Here is a 22,387-nt window from a genome sequence, read left to right as displayed (position 1 = left end):
CAAAGTTACATTTAAAAAAAGAAAGAAAGAAACGCTGAAAACCCCTCTCTTTAAAAATCTTTATTGCTTAACTAATCCTTAAGCTTTGATCTTTAATTAGTTTGGGAAAACCACAGATGAAGAATAAATGGTAAAAAGAAACATGTCAGTGTGTTTCACGCTTCAAACACGTTAAATAAAATGACTGATATAAGCACTGTGACATCTTAAATGTTGCAGCTAAATGAAGGTGGCTTGTTGCATTTGTGAATCTGGTTCAGATTTTTTGATTCTTTTATTATTGAAATTGTGATTATTTTAATCTTTTATTTGGCTTAGGATGGCAGAAGAAGAAGGAAATATATATACACGCAACCAATAAAATGCAACACGTCCCTGTGGAAACAACAGTACTGTACAGCCATCTAGTGGTCATGACAGAAAAAGGCAGTGTGGATTGTTATTTGATGAACAGATCAGAAAAGGGGGATTAACTTTTTGCAGCCCAGCTCTCAGCACTTATACAACAAATAATAATATTGCAGTTTGAAATCAGTTTTTCTCCAAAGCAAGTTAATCGATGCCCTATCAGCTTAGCCACTCTAGAAGCAATGGCCACTTTAGAACTTCTCAATCTTAAGTGTAAAATTAAAACATGCAAACCTAAGATCCAGCTAAGGAAGACCAAAACATTTCACAGTTGCATCCTTCTTTTGTTCCTCCTTCTGTCTGTCTCCTCATCCCTTTGTTTCACCTTCCTCAGGTGGAGTGAGTATCATACTGGTTTGTAATAGCGTGCTGTCAGTGTGGGCCGCTGTGAGGTGAGGTGTGGGGAGGAGAGCAGTGCGTCTCAGATGAGATATGTGACTGGCATGCTAACACGCAGTTTTATCTGAGCAAAAAGAGAGAGAGACAGGGCCCCCATATCTCCTCACTATAGGCCTTTGATTAAAGCTCCCCAGGTACGCACACATACTCACAATTCCAATAACACACACAGGAGTGTACACCCACTCACCCGCTCGGATTCTAAATAAATTGCAGCTGGGAGAACACACACACACACACACACCTACTGTATATGCACATACACACATCTTTCCGTTGCAGGTGGTGTTGTTCTGACCTAAGCCAGGTAGCTTGTCCATTATGGAGTTGATAGGAGGATTTGGCCATGTTGATTCTAGACAACATCATCTCCTCCGCCATAAATAACCTGAATGTTTTCTCTGAGTCACACCACAATATATAGACAATAAGAGCTCTCGGCTTTATCCCTGGGTTGCATCCACTGCACGCAAACAATCACACATACACATAAACCTCCATAAAATGATTGCGTGTGGACGGACGTAAGCAGAATCACAGATTTAAAAGTACAGTTGGCCCCTCAGCTTAGTTTTATTGTAAATTACAGCTTTGCATTCGAGTTTGGCTTCAATGTTTGTCTCAAAAATGTGTTTTCCTCAGATGGACCACGGGGGGAAGCTGGTTTGCTTTTAGATGAGCAGCGTCGTCCGGCGCTGTGGTCTCAATAGCTTGCCAATAAAGCTTTGGATACAAACTGTATACCCCTGACCAGTGGAACTATGGGGGAGTGTGATGACTTCCATGAGGGAAGTAATAGACAAGCCACACTCACTATTACTGAATGTGGGTAAACCATATTGAAATATATTTCTGCCAATTTGTCATTATCTGTGTCTATATTGTCTTCCTTTCCAAATATGGAAAAAAAGTCAATTTTACCTTTTTTCCATATAGCAAAAAAACCCTATACTGAAATTACTTTTTATGGTTGTAGAAACAGATAAATTGGAAAGGAATCATCTTTTTTTCCAGACATTTTTTTATTTGTTTTATAAAACACAAAAATGAATGAATGCATAGACATATAATATTTCATATATTACATATACAACAAGTAGTACACCTGGCACGCTGTTGTATTTCACCTCTTCACAGCTAGAGGGTAGTACTGTGCTACAGCATAATGTACTGAATGGCAAGGTCATTACAGTTAATCCAAATTGACAAATTCATTCACAAGCACTTCTTAAAGATTGTCTTTTAATCAACATATAAATTCAGAAATGTACACATCATCAGTACAAACCAACCAAAATATACAGCTGATTCAAGAAACTGAATGGATTTATATTTTCTGTAATTTTGAATATATACAGCAAGTTAAATATTATCCACATTCCTTTCTGCATTTATCATGAATTTCATTACTGCAATGCTGATCTTTATTATATTAATATATGTATGTATATCAGGCAAGTCTCATTGTGTAAGCTATGTGTATTATAACTCAGTATCAAATATTAACTACAAATTTAAATATATATATAATTTTGTTGCATAACTGTCATTTACTTCCTGTGTACATACTTTAGTTTAGAGGTGAGCACAGTTTTAGATGTATTAGGCCCAAAAGAACAGTATTATTTTTGTGATAGCCAGCTTTTTTTCCTGAGTATCTTTAATTTTTTTTATATTTATTTTTTTGCAATAGCTTTTTTTCCTATAATGAATAAAAGCAATTTTTGTACATTCACATATTTTCAGATAAGTTATAAACAGTACCGTTTAGTACATTAGGATTGATCTACAGTAGATATATGTTTTATATATATGTATAACCAATCAAGTAAGAAATTTAAGACAAGAAAGAAAGTTAAAAAAAAAAACATTTTCATTTCACTAAGCAAGAAGGGTGCCTTACTGACTTGAATACCATCAGTCAGTTAATGGTTTTAAGTGACCACATAGATGCACAACTTCCTTCATTAATCCCAGTTTTGCAGCAGAATATTAAACTCTGAGGGCTCAATTTTCTTGAGACCGAACACAGATGGAGGCTCAGACACAAAAGCAGCAACAGGTGAAACAGAAAGCACACGAATTTCAAAATAAAAATCAAGCTACATCACCTTAAATAGGCTGTCAGCAGTGCCTATTTAAACAGACCCATTTATGTCTTAAAAGTAAAGTCAGCATTCTAAATATAAAAGAGTGTCTCTGCAAAATACCAGTTTAAAATACTCATCAAACAAAATAAACAGTCTTCAGGTCACTTAGAGATAATTTTGTTAAACAAACGGTCAGACTGAAATTCAGTGAAACCATGAAGAGAGCTCCTGCCGCCACCATCTGGACTTTTTTTTTTTCTTCCGGTGTGCTGCAAGCTTTTATCTTCCTTACTCAGCACAGCGAAATTAAAGGCTACTGGACCCCTGCGGGAGTCTATCCCTGATATTTAAAAATAAATTTGGAAGGCATGCATTTGAGCTTGTTTTAAAATGTTTTCACCAACATGTTTACTTGTTTAACATTCAGGTTGGATGAAAGTCATGTGAGCAAATATTTATGAATATGATTCCAGTGGTCAAAATGAAATATTATACGAATGTAATGTGAATATATATAAGTTTAGATAGAGTCTGGACTTTGTATTACACATAATATATGTGTGTGTGTGTGTGTGTGTGTGTGTGTGTGTGTGTGTGTGTGTGTGTGTGTGTGTGTGTGTGTGTGTGTGTGTGTGCGCGAACGTATTTTGATGGAGCTCGGAACTCATCCTGGGGACAGCTGCATTACTCCAGATGATTTCACTGTTAAATCTCTGAGAAATAGCTTTCTAGTGTGATGCTCAGAAAAACAGAGAACATGCCTTTAGTTGACGGATCCTGCTGCCAAGTCTGGAGATTTAAATGAATAATAAAGTTGCTGCTGTGCCATCATCGCAACTTAAATACAATCCCTCTTTCATATCAGTGACTACAGTGGAAGCACACGTATCATTCTTGCTGCGGTGTGATGACTATGGGTAAGACATGGTCTGAGCGTGTTTTAAGGCAAATACAATTTTGTGCTAAAATGAGCACCAATGTTTGACTGCGCCGCCTGATCAGGATACCCAGAGTCTGCGCTGCCAAACACTCTGGTGCCAGGAAATAAGCAAATAAGCATAGACACACACGCAGACACACACAGACAGGGTTGTACCTGAAAAAGACTGCATAAACATTGTGCTTTTCTTTTGTGAGTTTTGCCACTGTAAGAAAATAAAACCTTGAAATGTGGTGCACATAACCGGTTAGGATATTGTATCAGGAGCTCCAGGAGTCATGGGGTAGGAAAGTCTAACTGTTGACACTGAACAGAGATTTCTGTCATAATTTTCATACCATGCCTGGATAATGAACAGGGGGCAAGGAAACTGATCTGCTGTCAGATTCGTTGACATAATGCAGGAAAGAGTCAGGGGTCTGTCTGTGCAGAAGGTGAAGGGCTCGCTGGAGGACAAACAGGCTGGGGAAAATGTTTGTACATTTCCGGTGCAGGACCCTGCGGGGGCGATGGGATGGGAGTGTCTGGAGAGGCTGCAGGAAAAGAGACAGGGACAAAGCAACATTTGTAGGATTGTGTGATATACATACATATATATTACAGATTTTAATTACTTTGTTGAAGCATAATTTTAAAAAAAAAGTTTTTGGACACACTCTTTAGATAAGATAAAGTGTGTGTTTGTTTGTGTGTATGTCACGTTTGCTCCAGTGTTACTGAATGCACTTTACATGACTGCATGCATTTTTGTTTGTGTGTGTGTTAACTGATAGCATCCAGAAACTTACCTATTTGTGGAGTGTGATTGACAGGCATGGTACTGATGACCAATGTGTGTCCAGTCACAGGGTCCTGGGCCAGCTGGGTGTGTGCTGAATGGTGCAGGTGTGTGGGTTCTGTTGCAAGCCCTTAAAATATAACACAGGTGCAAATAAACTTCAACACACAGTGATGAAGTTGTAACCAGAGTAATTTTGCAGATTTCTTCCTACTTTGTTTCATGCGCTACTTTATGTTCAGGGGTGTGGATAAAGGGGGCACCCGGGGTGGCACTACCTCCCTGAAATTTGATTGCCACTCCTTGTTGCCCCCTTTAAACTGTGTTGCCATGTCAGATAAATGTATAATTAAATGTAATAATAAATGTATAATTACGTACTGCTAAATAAGTTAAATGCAGTGATAAAATTTTGAAAGTTGGACCCCCTCTCATCGACCTCAGTAGTCTGGGCTACTGCCTACCATCCCCTGTAAATGTAGAGACTATGTCATTTATGTATACCACTCAGTAAAATTAAACATATATGCTGTTGTAACCAGACTAACTTTTATTCAGCTTTTACCATATTACAGTTGCAAAGCAGTTAGGTTTTTGAGTGTTTCTACAGGTGAGAGGTCTGTTCACATTAAAATATATTAACTCACTGATTTTTCAGCTAGTTTGTTTGTATGTGTGTAGATATCCTATTTCCTTTTAAAAAGATGGGCCAACCTGAATGAACCTTTGCACAGACATTGTCACATATACAGTAAGTCCCAGTTCTTTTGATTTTGGTGTATCATGTTCACTTCATCATTCCCCAGAGGATGCCATGTTATGTTCTCCGATATGTGTATGTCGCCCGTACATGATTTCACGGTCACGAAAATTTGAATCAATGTTCTGTTCGAGTCACCACTGAATACAGATTAAAGAATAAGAAATATGGTCCATAAATATCACAGCCGTAGAACTTAACAGGTGACATTTCATTCAAGTAAAGCTAAAGAAGCTGTAAGTACTGCAAAAGGTTTTTATGTAAGACTTAATTTTTCATATTGGTTATGTGGGTGTTGTTAATGATTCCTGTATTATATATACAACATTTCTTTAAAATATAAATGAATTACTATGAAGGCAGCAGTTTGAAGTTAAAAGACCAAAGGCAGGATGTGAAACCATGAGGCTACAATTGTGATCTTAAATTATTGTAGAAAAAATCCCCTAAAGCACTTTTTTAAAAAATTACAGGTTACATTTTTGTCTGTTTTTGGTGATTATTACCAGACATACTAACATAACCTGTAAGCCGTCTTTCTTTCTGTTTAAACAAGTTTATATATACATATATGTCTGTGCCATTCATGAGTAAAGCTAAAAAAATTACTTGATATGAGAAGACACATTGTTTTTTATAGATGTTTATAAGCTATACAGGATCTTTCCTTTTGTCTTTCAGTTTTGCTTGATCATACTCATTGCTAAATATAATGTCATCTTAACAGAATTTGAATAGCCTGAGAGTTTTTATTACTGCGTTTTGTGTGTGGTTTCGTTCTACGTTCTGACAAGATGCTGGCAAATGCAACAAGTGCAGCTATTTCTGTGCTCTTTCTTTTAAGTCGGGTTGTCATATCATGGAGGGTTTTTTTAAGCATATATGGTGAAAACTGGAAAACATTTTTGGAGATGACTTTTTAGTTTATGTTTCAAGCTTCAATTGTCTGTCATGGCCCTCCTGAGAATATATTTGATGCACTGTAGCTTTAACTTCAGATTTCCCGTATTTATATACATTTAGATGTGTTTGCAGATGTCCCTAGCAGCATCTTATGTACCCGGTTTATTCTATTTCAGCTTAACGTAATATAAATATAAATGCGTATTGTACAAAGTTATTGTGTAAAACTTTTTGCCTCCTGTATATAAACTAGAAAACTTTCAAGCAAGTATTCTTTTCGTTTTCCGCAGTGCTTCATAATTCTGCACTGAGAAATTTCAGCAGAGGATTTGGTGGTAGTGCTCAAGGTCAAATTAGTTTTTTCTGCACATTTACAAGCACAGACATCAGCCAATCTCACCTCCTAGAAGCATTTCATGCAACAGGTTGTCTATCTTGGCCAGGCCGCAAAACTTAATGAACTGGAGCTGTTCGATCATCTGCCAGGTGATGCTCTGCAGGGTGGGCAGCAGGAGTAACAGCTCTCCAAAACGACCTCTGGAGTCATACTGACGATCATTAATGTAGTCTTCCAGACTCATCTGAACCTGTGCGCACGCACAAACACAGAGTCCCTATGTGGTCACATGTCACTGTCATTATAAGCAAAATCCATTTTTCTTTAATTTTGCTGACATATTGAAAGAAGATGTGCATAAATTAAAAGAAAAATACATGATGACATTGAGGTTGACATTGACAGGATGGTTGCTTTTGAAATCAAAATCATTTACATGATTGAAAATTTAAAAAAAAAAAAGAAAAAAGAAAAAAATATCCTAGAACGACCAGATGTCCCGCAACAATCTAGAAAGGTCAAATGCTTGACCTACCTGCAGTCGCATGGTCTTAATCTTCGAAGGATCCCGCAAAGACTTTGCATCTGCAGAATGGAAGGCAAAGCAAGGAAGGGGGGTTGCGTTAAGGCGGGGAAGGGATATAGGACAGGATTGAGGGACGGGGCAGCACAGGATAAATAAATAAATAAATAAAAATGGAAAGATCATGGATGGAATTGCGGATATGAGTGGAATTGATGGAATGATTATGGTCAAACTTTGGCATGAAGTGCAAAATGAAGGATTTAGTGAAGGGGATAGAAAAGGGAGGGAGTAACAAAACATGGGGGCAGGGATTGTGGTCACACTAGGGTAACGTAAAGAGGCAAGAGAGGGATTGGGACCTAACTTTGAGGGGAAATCTAGCCGGGACATGTCGGGAAAGATGGATATGAGCAGAAAAGGCAATGCAGACAAGATAAATTCGTCTGTTCAAATTGATTGTGATGTCTGTCATCATCTGTGGTTTACTATTTTTACTGGTTCTGGGGTTAAATGCCACTTTTTATTCATTACCTGGGTCAAAAAAGACAATAGCCTTGAGTGCTGCAAACTCGTTGTCATCTATTTGTATTTCCTGGAAGGGCCGCACCAGCTCATCCAGGACTCTGTTGGCTACCCTACAGATCTCTGGTTCAGGACTGTCTCTGTGGATCACACAGCCATTACCTGCAGGGACAGTGAGTAAAGTTAGCGGCAGTGTTGAGATGAAGTAGGTACTGAACATGGGTGTGTATGAGGTGGAGCGCTGTGGTATGTGCTTTTGGAGCCAGGTGGATTTTTGTTTCCTTCAGAGAAACTTGTAGACTCTCTTTTAGGCAGGGCAATGGGCTATGGAAAATAGGTGTGGAGATCTTAAGAAGTATAAAAGTGCCTGATTGTTTGTAGTTGCTTACAGTATGATGTATCGATAATGAATAATGTAATTTACAAGAAAAACTTTTGAAGTCACAGAGTAACAGAAAGCTTTAGTTAATCATTCTAAGTCCACATGACTTCACCACACATAAGGAAGAGGCCTTTCTAGTCATTGGTTTCTACCTAAAAGCAGGAAGTCCTTGAATGGCATTGACCTTTTGGCAACCCCAAGCAAGAGGTGTTCACCAGCATGAGCCCGAAGCAAGCTCACCTATGGACAAACACACACAGGTAAACAAAGAACAGAAACAATGTAACAATGCCTCAAATTTAATCATTACCTTCAAATATTCTGTTTTCAAACCTCGCACATCAACAAGTGCTGAAAATTAGTTTCCAAAACCAGACATGAGATAATAAGTACAGTATTGTACAAATGTCCTGAGTCCACCCTCATTTCTCTATATTTTGGTTCCAAGTGCTTGCTTCTAATTTTTGTGGTCTTAATCAATAGTTCTCCAGGATGTCTGAAGGGCTTTGTACCTGACTGTTTTCAGAGGAATGTTTATTTGTTTTGTTTCGCTCTGCTTTTTGTTAAGCTATTTCAAACGGACCTATGAATCATTCAAGCATAAAAAAGGAGTGTAACTCAAGGGATTAACCAATGTTCTGTCTACACATAACAACTCTGGAAAAGAAACCCTTTTAAATTGTATCTTTGAGCACTTTGTTGCTAGCAACCTAAAACCCCCCACAATTTCTTCCCCTTTCCTTAGTTGAATTTATGGCAAATGCCAAAGATAACACAGTTTCACAGGCATAAAATATATAATTTTTTGCACCTGCAAGGGGATTCTCAAAAAGCTGTTACTTGAAAATTTGGCATATCTCAGCGATGTGTGTAAAAACATAGAGAATCTGTACAGGTGGAGGACAAAAGACGATGCGGCAAGCCTAAACAGTATGTGCAGAAGATGAAGAGTAACTGAAGTCACGTCATTAAGAAATAGGAAAACTCCAGCAAGGACCTCAGCAACTAAAATGTGCATCTGGCTAGGGATGGGTACCGGTATCCGGTGCGCACATTTCGGTGCTTTTTTTTTCCTGAGATGTCATACACTTTGGATTCTAGCCAATCATTTTACCTTTGCAAGCGTAGTAGGCGGGCCCAGGTACCTACATTCTTTTAGAGCAGAGCTACAGATTAAAAATGCCCAAGGCGAAGCGGTCAAATTCTGGCTGTACTTCACAGCAAAAGATGCAAACTCAGCAGCCTGCAACAAGTGCTTTAAGGTGATACTGTGCAAAGGAGGTAACACCTCGAATCTGATGAAACACCTGGCGACGTATAGCATTTTGTTAAAAGCCGAGAAATGCGCCGTATTTGATAGCTTGCTGCGAGACTTCACACCGTGCACATCTACTGCGGGTGGGTTGCCTGTTATCGGACTAGGATTTAGTAACATCCCCCAAGAACCCGAAGAGTAGAGTCCTGGCCCGTAGCCCGGCCAGTGTAGCAGAAATGATGAGGGATGATGATGGCAGCAGCAGCCGTTCTTCTCTGCGTGAGTAGCTTAATGTTGTTCGTGTGTAAGCTAACCACGTTATTGAATTAATGCATGTAAGGTGAACTAGCAAACACCGTCGTAGTTACATGCGGCTGTCTTCTTGTTTGATGGCAGATGCTCCCTTCACCCTGGCCAAAAAGGCTAAAATGACCAAAGAAAAAGTGGAGAACAGCTAAACATGAGAGGTTTTTGGACAAAGTTTGTTTTTTGCATTGTTTAAGCACTGCTTCCATCCAAGAGTGATACCATAAATCCCCTATAGCTGCAGAAAAGGCTAACATTGTTATCTTTTTACAAAAAAACAGCTGAACATGAGAGCTTTTTGGACCAATTTTGTGTTCTCCATTCTTTAAGCACCGGTTCGAGCACCATTTAAGCACCGGCACCGTTTCAAAAGTACCGGTTTGGTACTGGTATTGGATAAAACCTAAACGATACCCATCCCTACATCTGGCCCTTCAGCTGTTCACCAAGTCTTAGTAGAAATAGCCTCAGTGCAAAGGTGGCTGTCAAGAAGCCATGGGCAAGAACTGGACTGTGTCATCAATATATACAAAGGAGATCAGGAGAGAGGCACAGCAGTGAATGTCCACAGAAACCTGTAAATTACGGTGGAGGCTCTCAGCCAGTGGTGCTGTGAATCTTGTCAAACATGGACTGGCCTTGCAAGAGCCTGGACCTTAACATTATTGAAGCAGTGTGACTTAATTGGGACTGAGAACATAACATTCAAAGAATAGCTTTAGAATGGCCTTTAAGACTACCTCAAGAAATGGCAAGAAATTTTAGGTTGAATTGGATATTAAAGGCAGTCATACCAAACTTCAAGTTCCTTAGGATTGTCCAAACTCTGTACAAAGTCTTTCCATGTATGTTTTTAGATGTTACAGTACATTGCTATAGCCATTTGCTATCATATATTAGGAAGTGAGGGGCAGCTCAAGACTTTTGCGCAGTACTGTATGCATGACACTCATTACATGCAAAGAAGAAATGTCACAGTCACAGATTGCAAATCAGGCAGAACAGCCAGTTACCTGGTCATCCAGTGGAAGTTCTCCAAAAGTAGGAATATATTTGGCCCATTCCACCAACACCAATAACTGCTGTCTCATAGAATCACATATGTCCCCTACAGTGGCTGACTTCTGCTCTGACAAGTCTGCTATTCCAACCGGAGTAGTGCTCTGCCGGAGAAGAGGAATTGAACAGCTTGCAGGTTACAGGTCACTCATATTACTGATAAAGTTCATCAACTAACATACAAACATAAAAGAGATTTAAAATAAGAAATTTATAAAGGGATTATCACCTGGTGGGACAATGATTCTGCTTGGGCCAAAATAGTAATAGTTGGAAGGTCTTGGGAGTCGGAGATACTTCTTCGGGAACTGATCCGATCCCTCTCATTCTGCACAGCTAATATATCACAAACATAATTATGGCTGTGTGTATGCATGAAAGAGGAAGCAATCTAAAAAAGGGAACAGTGAAGAAGCAACATCTCCAACACTTTACCAGTCAAATAGCCGCCCCCCCCCCAAAAAAAGAGTAACAAAGTAACAATAATGAAGCTTTATTCCTGGTTTTCCAGTTTTGAGGCTTTAAATTTTAAGTAATTTATGAGTGTTAAGAGATGCCTGCATACACTACGACAGTTAATAATTAGGAAAAATAACACTACAGACTCTCATCAACAAAGGGAGTCAAACGTTAACCTGATACAATCCAGAACAACATGTTTAAATAACACATGATTAGGGGTTGTAAAACTCTGTACCAAGGTTATACCCCTCATAAATACAAACACACACTAAGTAAACACCTGTTTTATGGCAGAGCCCATTTCATCCATCTTGAAGCAGTTGTCGGTTTCTCTGACAGAAGTAATTTCTTCTCTCATTTTAATTTTCCACTTTGTCATTAAACTTCACTAAGAAAGGTACTTCTCCTTCATAGTGTGTATATAATGTACATACAGTGCTGTGAGGGATTGGCCCTCTTCATGATGCCTTATCTTTTTGCATATTTGCCACATTTACATGTTTCAGATGATGGAACCAATTTTAATATTAGACAAAGATAACTCGGGTAAATACTGGTTGACAGTTATCTAAACCCACTTGGCCCTACGTGGAAAAGTAAATGGCCCCTAAACTTAATAACTAGTTGTGCAATGAGTCATTCACATCGCGGTGGAAAAACTTTGGCCCACTTTGGAAAACTATTTTTATTCCATTTCATTTTGAGCATGAACAGCCTCTTTAAGATCACGCCGAAGCATCTCAGTAGAATTTGAGTCCAGACTTCGACTAGACCACTCCAAACACTTCCGGAGTGTTTTGGATCATTGTTCTGCTGCATAACTTGAGAATACTTAAGCTTGACTGATAACGGATGGTCTTCTTTATGTAAAGAGCAGAATTCATGGTTCCATCAGTTATGGCAAGTCATTCAAGTCCTGAAGTAGCAGAGCAGGACCAGATCATCATTGCCAAGTCGCTTTCTTATTGTTGAATCATGAACTCTGACCGTAATTGAGGCAAGTGACCTTTCAGCCTACTTCACTTCTCACTTTCTTGATTTATCTGATCTGACAGATGAATGAAATCATTGTTTAAAAAATGCATTTTGTATTTACTCAGGTTATCTTTGTCTAATATTAAAATTTGTTTGACAATTTTGTGCGACATATATGCAGAAACGTAAAAGATCAGGAAGACTCTATCTCTATTCTCTGCATGTAGGTGTAACAATTTCACTTTGCGTCTCATTCAAAAGAGGTTTCACTACCTTCTTTTTTCATGCCAGCTCTGAAGCATTTGTTGAGTCTGCAGAAACGACACTGGTTCCTCTTATCTTTATCCACGACGCACTGTCTGCTGAACCTTCAGAACATGCAAAGTTATCAGAGCAAGAAAATTGTGACATATCATTTGACAATAAAGTATGCAACCCTGAAACAAAAAGCAAATTATCACTATTTTTGGCAAATTATCTTAAGGGTGCATGAGTATAAAAGCACATTTGTGATGATATTTATGACAATTGCATGAACTATTTCTTATATTTCCCACATGCATACACACATTATGCATTTCATGCTTGCACAGTGTATCTTTGCAAACTGTACCTGCAGGTATAGACGTGGCTCTTGCGTATCGAGCGTCTGAAGAAGCCTTTGCAGCCATCACAGCTGGAGGCTCCATAGTGTTTCCCTGTGGCTTTATCTCCACAGATTGCACAGTTACTAATGATCCCATCTGGACCAGGCAGGCTTGGCTCTGTCGGCATGCTGTCTGGAGCACCAAAAAAAACAAAATAAAACACACACAGGTAAATACAAATGCATATGCATTATGCACACGTCATTCTTTCAAAAGTGATTCACTTTGTGCATTTTATGATGATGATGGAGATTTTGACACTTTGGTCCCCAATCTCCAATAACCATGTGGTGATATGAAAGACCGTAGCATACAGTTCACATTACTTTCACACATTTCAAGCTATTCAGTGACCCCTAAAGCCCTGTGGGTGGGGGCTTTTGGATCACGAAAGAGGCCACTCTGATCAGGAAATGATCATCGGATTAAAGGTGATTTTGTAATGACTTTTATCCCCAAAGGAACTCAAAAGTCCCACTCGGTAGGTCAGCAAAATGCCCCTTCACCATTAGACCCGCTACATCCTCTGTGGGGTTAGATTTTTTCCTTTAACTTCTCAGTGTATTGCCTCCGTGGGAGCAATTAAGGTATAAAATGTTTAGTTAATTAGTCACTGTGTGAAGCCTTACTCCAGAAATAACAAATATCAAAATGTCCCCCCCCCCCCCCCCCCCCCCCCCAAACCATGTATCACTGAAGGAAACCCATAACACTGCTGATACTTCTCTGGTAAATGTGTTGTGCATTGTGTTGGAGGATGTCTGGTATTACCAGACATTGCTGTTAATGACAAAACATGATTGTCATTGTCTTTATTTCTATTTTTATGTCTTTATTGTCATCATCAACATAATCTCTACCATTATACCAGCACCAGCATCGTCACTGTAATAGAAACCATCACCATCATCGCTGCCTCCATCTAAGTTGTTCTGTTAAAGTCTACTAAATGGAACCTACTGTCGATCGAGTAAAAACTCAAGATGCATCGAACACATACATGTTTAAATTTCTACTGCGCACAACTCATTTGGTCTCACACGGGCCAGTGCCATTGTTAAATGAGTCAATGAGTGTCTACAGTAAATGTTTGACTAATTTTCCTTCCATGCTGAGGTAACGCCTGTGTATCACAGAGATTTGTGCTTGCTGTCCAGTAAAATATCTTTATGACACATTCCTGCAGTTTCTGCCTAAACTGTTTGGTTATCATTCATTTAGTCCCCCTCAAACTTTGACACAGCCCTTTTATTTCCTTCACAACACACACTTCCTTTCATGATGCATACACACATACACAGGCAACAACAGGCAAGTGGGATTTACTATACATAATGGTGTCAAGCAAGACACACATACACACTGGCAGTCAGTATTAAAACATCAGTCAGAGTTTCCCAAGCAGTGCACTTGAGCATATCAAACACATCAAACACATTTCCCCTCTTTCTGCAAATAGCAACTCATTTGCGTTCAGCTGCTGTCACTAAACTTCATCAGTGACTGTCTTATTTAACAAACAGCCACAACTCCTCATCCAGTACTCTGGCTGATGACCCAATCAGATCATTCTAAAGGCCCTGATAAGTATGTGAGAGAGTGGCCTATCTTTCAATGTATGTCTTTCTGTGTGCTTGACTTGTTTGTGTTTTGGTGTGAATCTGTCTGTATTTGCACACACTTACCTCGTCCTACATAGAGTACCTCTGCATGCTCAAAGCCCAGCGTGTTGTACGAAGGATCCAGGCCTTCACAGTAGTTGGCTACTTCCATATCTAACAGAGTTTTACTCTGAGGAGTAGGAGGATACTTCATTCCTGTTTGAGCCTGGTTTTCTCTCTCTTCTCTTCTCTTCTCTTCTCTTCTCTTCTCTTCTCTTCTCTTCTCTTCTCTTCTCTTCTCTTCTCTTCTCTTCTTTTTTCCTATAGTCCTGCCTCTGTTTCATCTATTTCTTTCAGAAATAACAAGGGAGATCCCTGTCATAAAAGACCCATAATCTGATCTGATTGGGCCTTGAACAATAAGGAGGGGAGGAGCTGGGGTTCTTCTCACCTTATTACACTTCACTTATCTACCCTTCTCTCATACACTTATCACAGGGATGAATAGATAGTGAGAAAAGAGACATTTCCTTTCCCTCCTCTGTCTTTCATTGCTCTTTTATTTATTTATTTGGAGAACGCTTGCACACTATGTGCACAATTTAGGCGTTTGTTCTTACAGAGAGTAGCATGTATGAATGTGCATCTGACGTATGTGTGTGTGTGTGTGTGTGTGTGTGTGTGTGTGTGTGTGTGTGTGTGTGTGTGTGTGTGTGTGTGTGTGAGTGACTGTGCGTGTCCTTCCCAGGTTTCCTAATCTAATCAATGGTGAAGTAATAGCACTACCACCTCAGCAGATATAATCGATAAGGACACGCAGTGAAGTAGAAAACACTGATAACTCCCATTAAGGCATCCACATACACACCATGGGTTCACCCAACCCACTGTTTTTAACTCTTTATTTACTCTTTTTCTACTACAAGTTTCTAAATAATCTGACTGCTACTTTAAACATCACCAACAACACTGCTTTTAATTTCTTCTTCTTTCATAGTTTTTTAGCTCAGTCATCAATGTCTATGGTTTCATATCAGTTAGAATAATTATTTGCAAAAAAACCAAACAAACAAAAAAAAACCAAACAAGATTAGTAAGTACAAATTGACTCTAAAGTGCAAATTGGAACAGGTGTTACCCTCCTATTTTCAGTCAGGGAAGTTAAAAACATAATATGACCACCTTTGCATGAATCCATCAACATGTGCCTAACCCACCCATTTAAATCAGGGGTTTCATTACACTAACTCTTATCGTGTGGGTTAAAGGTAATCAGCTTGAGGCATTGTGCTGTGAAGACTGTAAATGATAAGAGGCAGTGTCATAGGAGATTTGATGCCCTAAATCAGCAGTGAATGGCCCAGTCTGAGGGGTTCGTCATATATGTGCAGGTATGGTGTGGTCAGTTTAGGCAACAATATTGCACACATGACAGAAAACGCTATTAGCACTTGGCTGCATGGTAATAACAGATATATTCTATAATATTGGAAGCGTAGGGACTAAGAGACAGAGGCGATAGAGAGAGAGAGCGATGTGATAGAGAGATTATAGAGAGATTACATTTTAACCAGGTAGTAACGTTAGGACTCCTGACTCATCACATTTGTGGAAAGGGAAGATGAAGAATTGCATCCTTACCGTCACATTTAGTCTGTATAAAGGCATGAGGGTAAATGCAGATGCTCCATGTTAGTTTCTAATAAAGGTTCTTATGTGATTACAGTTTAATAGACAACAAAGAATCGTGCTTTTAGGCTTGTAGATAGAAAGAAAAATCAATGTTCACTCAAAAGTAAAAAAATCTTTAATCCAGAACAGCCTAAACGCTCTAAAGGGCTTTTTTAAAGCTTCACCTTCCACTCTTAAGAGCAAGGACAGAAAGCACAGCAATTGAGGTCTTTATTTCTGTAATGATGAGTGCCTTTGATCTTTCCCCTCTTTTTCATTTTGAATACATAAGAAAGCACTTTCTGATTTGCACTAAGGAAGCTACAACATTTGGAACAGCAAGGGTGATCAGCTGCTTGTGTTGTTTCACAGTAGGTTGTTAATTTTGTTGATCTCTCAGATACATTGAAAGTCTATTCTGCCACCTGGCAAAAAAAGAAAATATAATATAGAAGCAGTTCAGCCTAGACGTAAATTTAAATTAAAAAGATTTTAATGTATGAGAATCACATTCATAGAAACAGTTGTAATACTAAAAAGGTATTGTGGCTTGTTGCAGGACATGTCTGAGAAAGCTTGCATCTGCCTAGCAACCAAAAGCCTTTTGTGGCCATAAAACCCATAGCTAAGAGGCTATATCTGTGTGAACTGGCCATAATACTGTCGCTTCTATTTAGACTAGGTTTTAATAGTCACAGATGACAATCAGCCTCGATTACTGACTCTAGTAAACCCTTACTTCCTGATACTCTGGAAACAGTTAAGTACGCAGTTCAGTAGTATTCACTCCTAAAACTGTACGTCTTTAATACAGTATTTCTTTTTTATGTGTTGCAAAAGAGAGGAAGAGAACATGCAAGAGACTAGATGCATGAAATAAATAGTTAACTATGGTTTTGCAACTCTCACTCTTCACAGTGAAAAGTTAGCGTTACTGTATATGCAAGCTGAAAAAAAAAATGTTAAAAAAATACAAATCAATAATTCAGCTGAAGTGCGTCCTGTGGGTTTAGACATTATAGTTAAGTTTAAGTCTAACAGAACAGCAGAACAGTAAAGGGCAGACCGATATGCACAGCCTCAAAAGTCAATCAACAACTCTGGGAATGCCTCAGCAAAACAATCCCATTGCAATCTGGGCTAAAAAATTAACTAAGGGTTGTTTCTTTTTTCTCAATATGTGTATACTTCATGTATTGTCAAGGTTTGTGCAAAAAACAAGTAGTTTTGTTCACACAGGCGTTGCATGTTCATGTAAATAGTAAAAAAATAAAGAGCAAAACTTCCGCCTCCTTCAGATCAATTCATTATAGAACTGCATTATAGAAATGGAATCGTCCTATTGGACATTAAATGCAGTGATAGTAGAAGAAAAACACCACATGAACAGATTACCATCTTTCTGCAGATGAAATGGGTTATCGCCCGATCAGCGCAAGCCCATGTTGCAAAGTTAGTATTTCTTATCTGCTTTTTACAAAATGCCTGCAGATACAGAGTACTGGCTACAGGACATAGCAGCAGGTGCCAGTTGTGCGAACAAGGAGTCCAACCATTGCCACCATAATACAGAAACCACGTGATTTAAGGGATCGCATTCACAAACTTCCTTGAAAAACTACCAAAGGTAACCTTCACTCCCACTACAGCAAAAACAACACTTCTTCTACTCTTCTTAGTCTGATGTGAACCATTTGAATTTCAGCGACAGTGTACTTAAAAAGAAATGTTTGGCTTACCTGTGTTTCTGTTTCTGTCCGGGATGTGCATTTATCCAGGTGTACCGTTGTTCTCCGACAGCTAGCAGCCCTGAGCCCCTCAGTGTGTCATTGGACTAAGTCACACTGAGCATGGGAAAATAGTAAAGGTGTTCAACCACGTTAAAAGGGAAGGTTGGAGAGCTGAGCGGCCTATAATTCAGAAAGCGACACATTGGATGGCGCCACCATAGCCCTGTCATTAGATCGATTTACTAAACAAACTCAAACTAGGGTGGGGATGTTAAACAGTAACCCAGGACCATAAAACTGAAAAGGAAAAGATCACCAGGTGTGAGTCTGTGTGTGTGTGTAGGTGTGTGTGCCCTCTGAGACCCAAAAAAGGTTTGAGATAATGTTTCACAAAATAATGGGGGAGACATAACAATTTACAGTATTTATTTCTCTTCTTCACATCGGCTATGTACACAGGATTTAACTGTTAAGTGCAAATACAGTTAAAAAGTATTCACTTCCACTTAGAGTCCTTGTACACAGATTTACAGAAACAATATCCTGAGATCTCCAATTTCATAGTCTAACATTATAAATTCTAAGTATGAAGCCTTTCTATTATAAGCACAAACCAGCAAATTGCAAGAGCGCCTGCATTAGGAAATAAAATCAAAAGACAGTTTTAAAGTCCTTAAATGTTCTCATGAATAAAAACACGGCTTGCTGTGACACAGTACACATATATAGTAATAACAACAGTAATAGTTAAAAAAAAGCACAGCTTGAAAAGTGTGTGTGTGTGTGTGTGTGTGTGTGTGTGTGTCAGTCAATGGTACAAAAATTGTAAAAGTGCAAAAGCATAACTAAGGACATCGTCAGGGGTCTGTCAGTTTTATTTTTTGAAACTCTGTATATATTAAATTATGTTCAAATGTAAAGTGATCTGAAAGACTTGAAGCCAAATAAGCCACTAAGGGAATGTTTTGTCTGACTAAGGTCAATATTTATTGTTAGAAACTGAAAGTCGAACCTAAGCTTATAATCAGAACCAGTGTTTATGCGTCATTCGCAGTTGTCTGCACAGTCTTTTTTTTTTTCATGTGCAATTTTTATGATAAAATTTGTTTTTTAATAATTTTTTATGCTATTTCAAACACTTCAAAAGCAATAAGATTAAATTGTTTAAATTTATGGAACTGTACCAGAACCCTGACAGGCATAAAAAAAAGTGAAGCAAACACAGTACCAGCCGCTTTTAAGCAGCTTTTCCTACAAAGCACATGTTACAGGACCTCCTCCCCAGGAAAGTAAGCATGTCCAAACAGTTAAAAGTGGTTATGCTCAGAAATATTTCATTTGTACCCTCTAATTCTTTTATATTGTTTAAGTAGGACAGTCGAAAAATGTGGTAGGGAATGAAGCAGATGACCATGATTAGCGCAAAGCACAGGCTCTTCAGCTGAGCTCCGAACTCCTGCTGAAAGGTGCATCCCTCCCGATGCTTCTTGTATAAAACCCATAGGACATTGGCCTGGAAGGCTGTCAACACAATGGCAATGACTATAATCAATATGCTTGTCAGGTAGTTCAAAATCAGAACAGATTCTATAGATTTTCCAAACTGGAAGCAACGAGTGGCATTTTTGTCATGGTCTTTGCCATAATTAAAATGGATGATGCAAGGGACAGTGATCAGCACAATAATCCACACCAGAAAACTGATAATGCATGCATGCATCCTGTGAAAGGACGCCACCTGGCAAGCTTTCTTGTAGAACGTCAACAGACGGGTGATGAGGATAATCACATACAGGACAAAAGACATGTACATGTGGATGTGGATCATGCTGCTGGTTATTTTACACCATTCATAGCTCAACTCCCATTCATGAACTGCGTAATAGTAGATTCTGAAGGGAACCGTTAGCAGGAAGATGAAGTGAGTGAAGATCAGGTTGAGTACGGCAATTGACGTGGTGGAAGTTGTGGTGGATTTCATGATGCGCATCATCATGGTAAGGCTAATTGTACCACTGATCAGGACCACAGTGTAGATGACCAAGAGGGCTGTGTGGTACTCTTCTAGTTCATCTTTCTCTGAAACTGAGGGTGTGGTCATTGTTGAACTTTGGTTTGGAGATAGTGTGGTCCCATTTAATGTCGAAGTCATCCTAAACAGAAGAGGAAATTGAGTAAGAAAGAGTAAGAGACATTAGAACAGGAAGACAGGCAGGTGTGAAGAGTTAGTGGAAATGAAGTGTATCCAAAAATGATTAAAAACGGGTGTTATAAAAAGAGAAAGAAAACACAAGGCTGTATTGAAAAAAAATAAGAATGACTGATTTAATGTATTTTAAGGGCTTGTTTGTCTTCGGGTGATGAAACAAGACTAAAAACATGTGGCTATGTCACACACCAAACATGTTAGTAAGACTAACTAAAAAAGGTATCTCAAGAATTAAGAAATACAGATAGACCATTTAACCAATAATGGAACCACTGAAGGACACCATATGGTCCACATTAACCATTAAAGGAGCACCACAACACTGGAAAGAACATGATGAGAAAACACAAAGTCCAAGCCAGAGATACTATCGTTTATCAGTGAACTTACTTGCGCTTCGGTCAGTGAAGAACTGTATGCCGAGTACTCTTCTGTGTGTGCGTGTGTCCTCTGGAGTAGATCACATTATATCCAGCAGCGGTATGTTCACAGTGTCGCAGAGGAAGAGAAAAGCTGAGAAAAAACGGATTCTGGTTGAGTGCATTTGCGCATATGCCTTTGAATGCGCGCATGTGTGTGAGAGAGAGAGTAAGAGTGGAAGTTTGCCAATGTTCGGCGGAAGTTAAGGTTCTGAAAATGAAGCCTTTGTGAGCCTGCGTGTGAGTGTTGTAAAAAACCACCATCTACTTTGCATACTGTGTCAGAAACAGGAGGTTGCTGTAAACACATGTCAGCACACAGGAACACAGGGTTGCTTACTTCCTCATTTTTCTCTAAATGCACTCTTCACTTTGACATTTAAAGTGAAATATAGACGATAAGAAGTTGTTGTAGTAGGATGCCACTTTGAATAAATTAAGAAATTCAGTAATTTGGGGAATGTAGTGCTTGTGTCCTGTATAAAAAATTGTGTGTGGTTTACCAGATGACCGTAGATAAAGACAGTTAAAAGCACTGTGAAATGATTAGAGTATTCGCAAAAGCAACAGATTAATGCAACATATTAGGCATGCATGTCAAACAAAAAAGTTTATACTTTTTCACTTTAATGTTCTTGCATCTCTTACACCTTAGGAAGATAACAACTTGTTGTCGATTGGAAGAACACAGTTAAGTCCACTAGTATTTGGAGTGTGGCACAGTTTGTGTTTTTTTTTTTTTCTAAATTCTGCCTCTGTACACTAACATAGTGGATTTTATATCAAACAATCAAGATGTGATTATAGTGCAGACTTTCAGCTTTTTTCCAGAAAAGTTTAGCCAAAGTATTACATTAATATTTTAGGAATTACAGCCATTTTTATACAAAACTTTCACAAGGGTGAAAACACAAAACAAGCAGAAGCTGAAGGTGACTGCAAAATCTCAAGGGAGGGGTGATGGCATGTGGCAATGTCTGGGTGGTGGGGGGGGGGTGTTCTAGAGTTCAGAACAGTTAATGGTTTGTAAATAATTATTTTTTGAAACCAGTTATTAAACAAAGCTGAAAGTCTGCACTCACATCCTAACACCACTCTGCTGTAGAGAGGCAGTATTTGGCATCATCCAAATACTTTTGAACCTGGTTACAACTTTGAAACATTTGCTTTTGCACTTGCTAGACAAAGTCATCTACTTGCTTATTCAAAAGAGAAGTTAGTCAGGATGTGGTAATGCTAGCTGTGATGTTGACAGATTTATTTAGTAACAACAAAGTGCAAAGACAAGTTACAAGTCATATGACATATACAGCACATTGTATATTGTGATTCCAACTAATATCATAGGAATTTATAAGCTTTTGACTTTGCACCACAGTTGCAAAGATGTCAACATAAAAGATCCAATTAACACCACAGTCCACTTTACTAAACAGGAAAACACCTTCGCATCACTCCGACCACAAGCTTAGTGTGCATGCTGCAAACATTTACCTACCAACGCTGTCCAACATCGATGGTTTTTTAAAGGTTGGTTTATTTGATCCTGCGTATAACCGCACACAGTAAACATAGAATTTGTTCAGTTACACTTTTGCCACAATTAATACTGTTATATTCTGATTTAGGTTTGCGCTTATTTTAAGAACATTTACCTCATCTTTTATTTTTTTCTAGTTAGCTTTAAGTCCAACTGATGTCTATTTTTGAACAAATGTAGCTCTACTGCACTACTAGTGCATAGAGGGCCAAATATTAAAGTGTTCAATCGTTTGTTTTCATTGCAAAAAGAACCCTTGTCCTAAAAACTGTTGCCCCAGCCTTTTTGCACAATTACCCACCAACTTCTGCACCTTCCTGGCCCTGATTCTGCCAGAGATGTTGACACCACACTCCATTAGATGTTAAAGAACCTCTCGTCACTCCTTAAGAATTCCCTGTCAGTTTGATTTTTGATTTTGTTTAAATAGGTCATCTTTACTAATATGCACTGTTGCGAAGACAACCA

The 22,387-nt window shown here is 38.7% G+C and overlaps 2 protein-coding genes across 2 annotated transcripts; both read right to left on the bottom strand.

The window, feature by feature from the left end:
- Positions 1–3,335: 3,335 nt before the first annotated feature.
- hnf4g (hepatocyte nuclear factor 4, gamma) lies at positions 3,336–14,588 on the bottom strand. Its single transcript, XM_085362991.1, has 11 exons — positions 14,435–14,588; positions 12,716–12,881; positions 12,376–12,470; positions 10,895–11,001; positions 10,620–10,769; positions 8,198–8,285; positions 7,673–7,825; positions 7,151–7,200; positions 6,679–6,865; positions 4,626–4,745; positions 3,336–4,370 (listed from the first exon to the last, which is right to left on the bottom strand). The coding sequence occupies exons 1-11, from the start codon at positions 14,562–14,564 to the stop codon at positions 4,249–4,251; spliced, it is 1,368 nt and encodes a 455-aa protein (XP_085219117.1). The 5' UTR covers positions 14,565–14,588; the 3' UTR covers positions 3,336–4,248.
- A 4,400-nt stretch (positions 14,589–18,988) lies between these two features.
- On the bottom strand, positions 18,989–20,446 carry gpr141 (G protein-coupled receptor 141). The gene is made up of 2 exons (XM_085362475.1): positions 20,351–20,446; positions 18,989–19,904 (listed from the first exon to the last, which is right to left on the bottom strand). The coding sequence occupies exon 2, from the start codon at positions 19,901–19,903 to the stop codon at positions 18,989–18,991; it is 915 nt and encodes a 304-aa protein (XP_085218601.1). The 5' UTR covers position 19,904; positions 20,351–20,446.
- Between the last annotated feature and the right edge of the window lie 1,941 nt (positions 20,447–22,387).

The sequence above is a fragment of the Diplotaxodon limnothrissa genome, linkage group LG9, assembly GCF_057381915.1.
Source record: "Diplotaxodon limnothrissa isolate DT_005_m linkage group LG9, D_limnothrissa_male_GT1.1, whole genome shotgun sequence".
Taxonomy (NCBI): Eukaryota; Metazoa; Chordata; class Actinopteri; order Cichliformes; family Cichlidae; genus Diplotaxodon; species Diplotaxodon limnothrissa.
This window is presented reverse-complemented; position numbering and strand designations above follow the sequence as displayed.

What these genes read in the sequence shown, in the direction of transcription:
- hnf4g (XM_085362991.1), bottom strand. Translation starts at nt 14,564, where the DNA reads ATGAAGTATCCTCCTACTCCTCAGAGTAAAACTCTGTTAGATATGGAA. An exon ending in CAGAATCATTGTCCCACCAG is followed by an intron (nt 10,770 to 10,894) that starts GTGATAATCCCT and finishes CTTCTCCGGCAG; the next exon opens with AGCACTACTCCGGTTGGAAT. An exon ending in TTAAGACCATGCGACTGCAG is followed by an intron (nt 6,866 to 7,150) that starts GTAGGTCAAGCA and finishes GCGTGCGCACAG; the next exon opens with GTTCAGATGAGTCTGGAAGA.
- gpr141 (XM_085362475.1), bottom strand. Translation starts at nt 19,903, where the DNA reads ATGACTTCGACATTAAATGGGACCACACTATCTCCAAACCAAAGTTCA.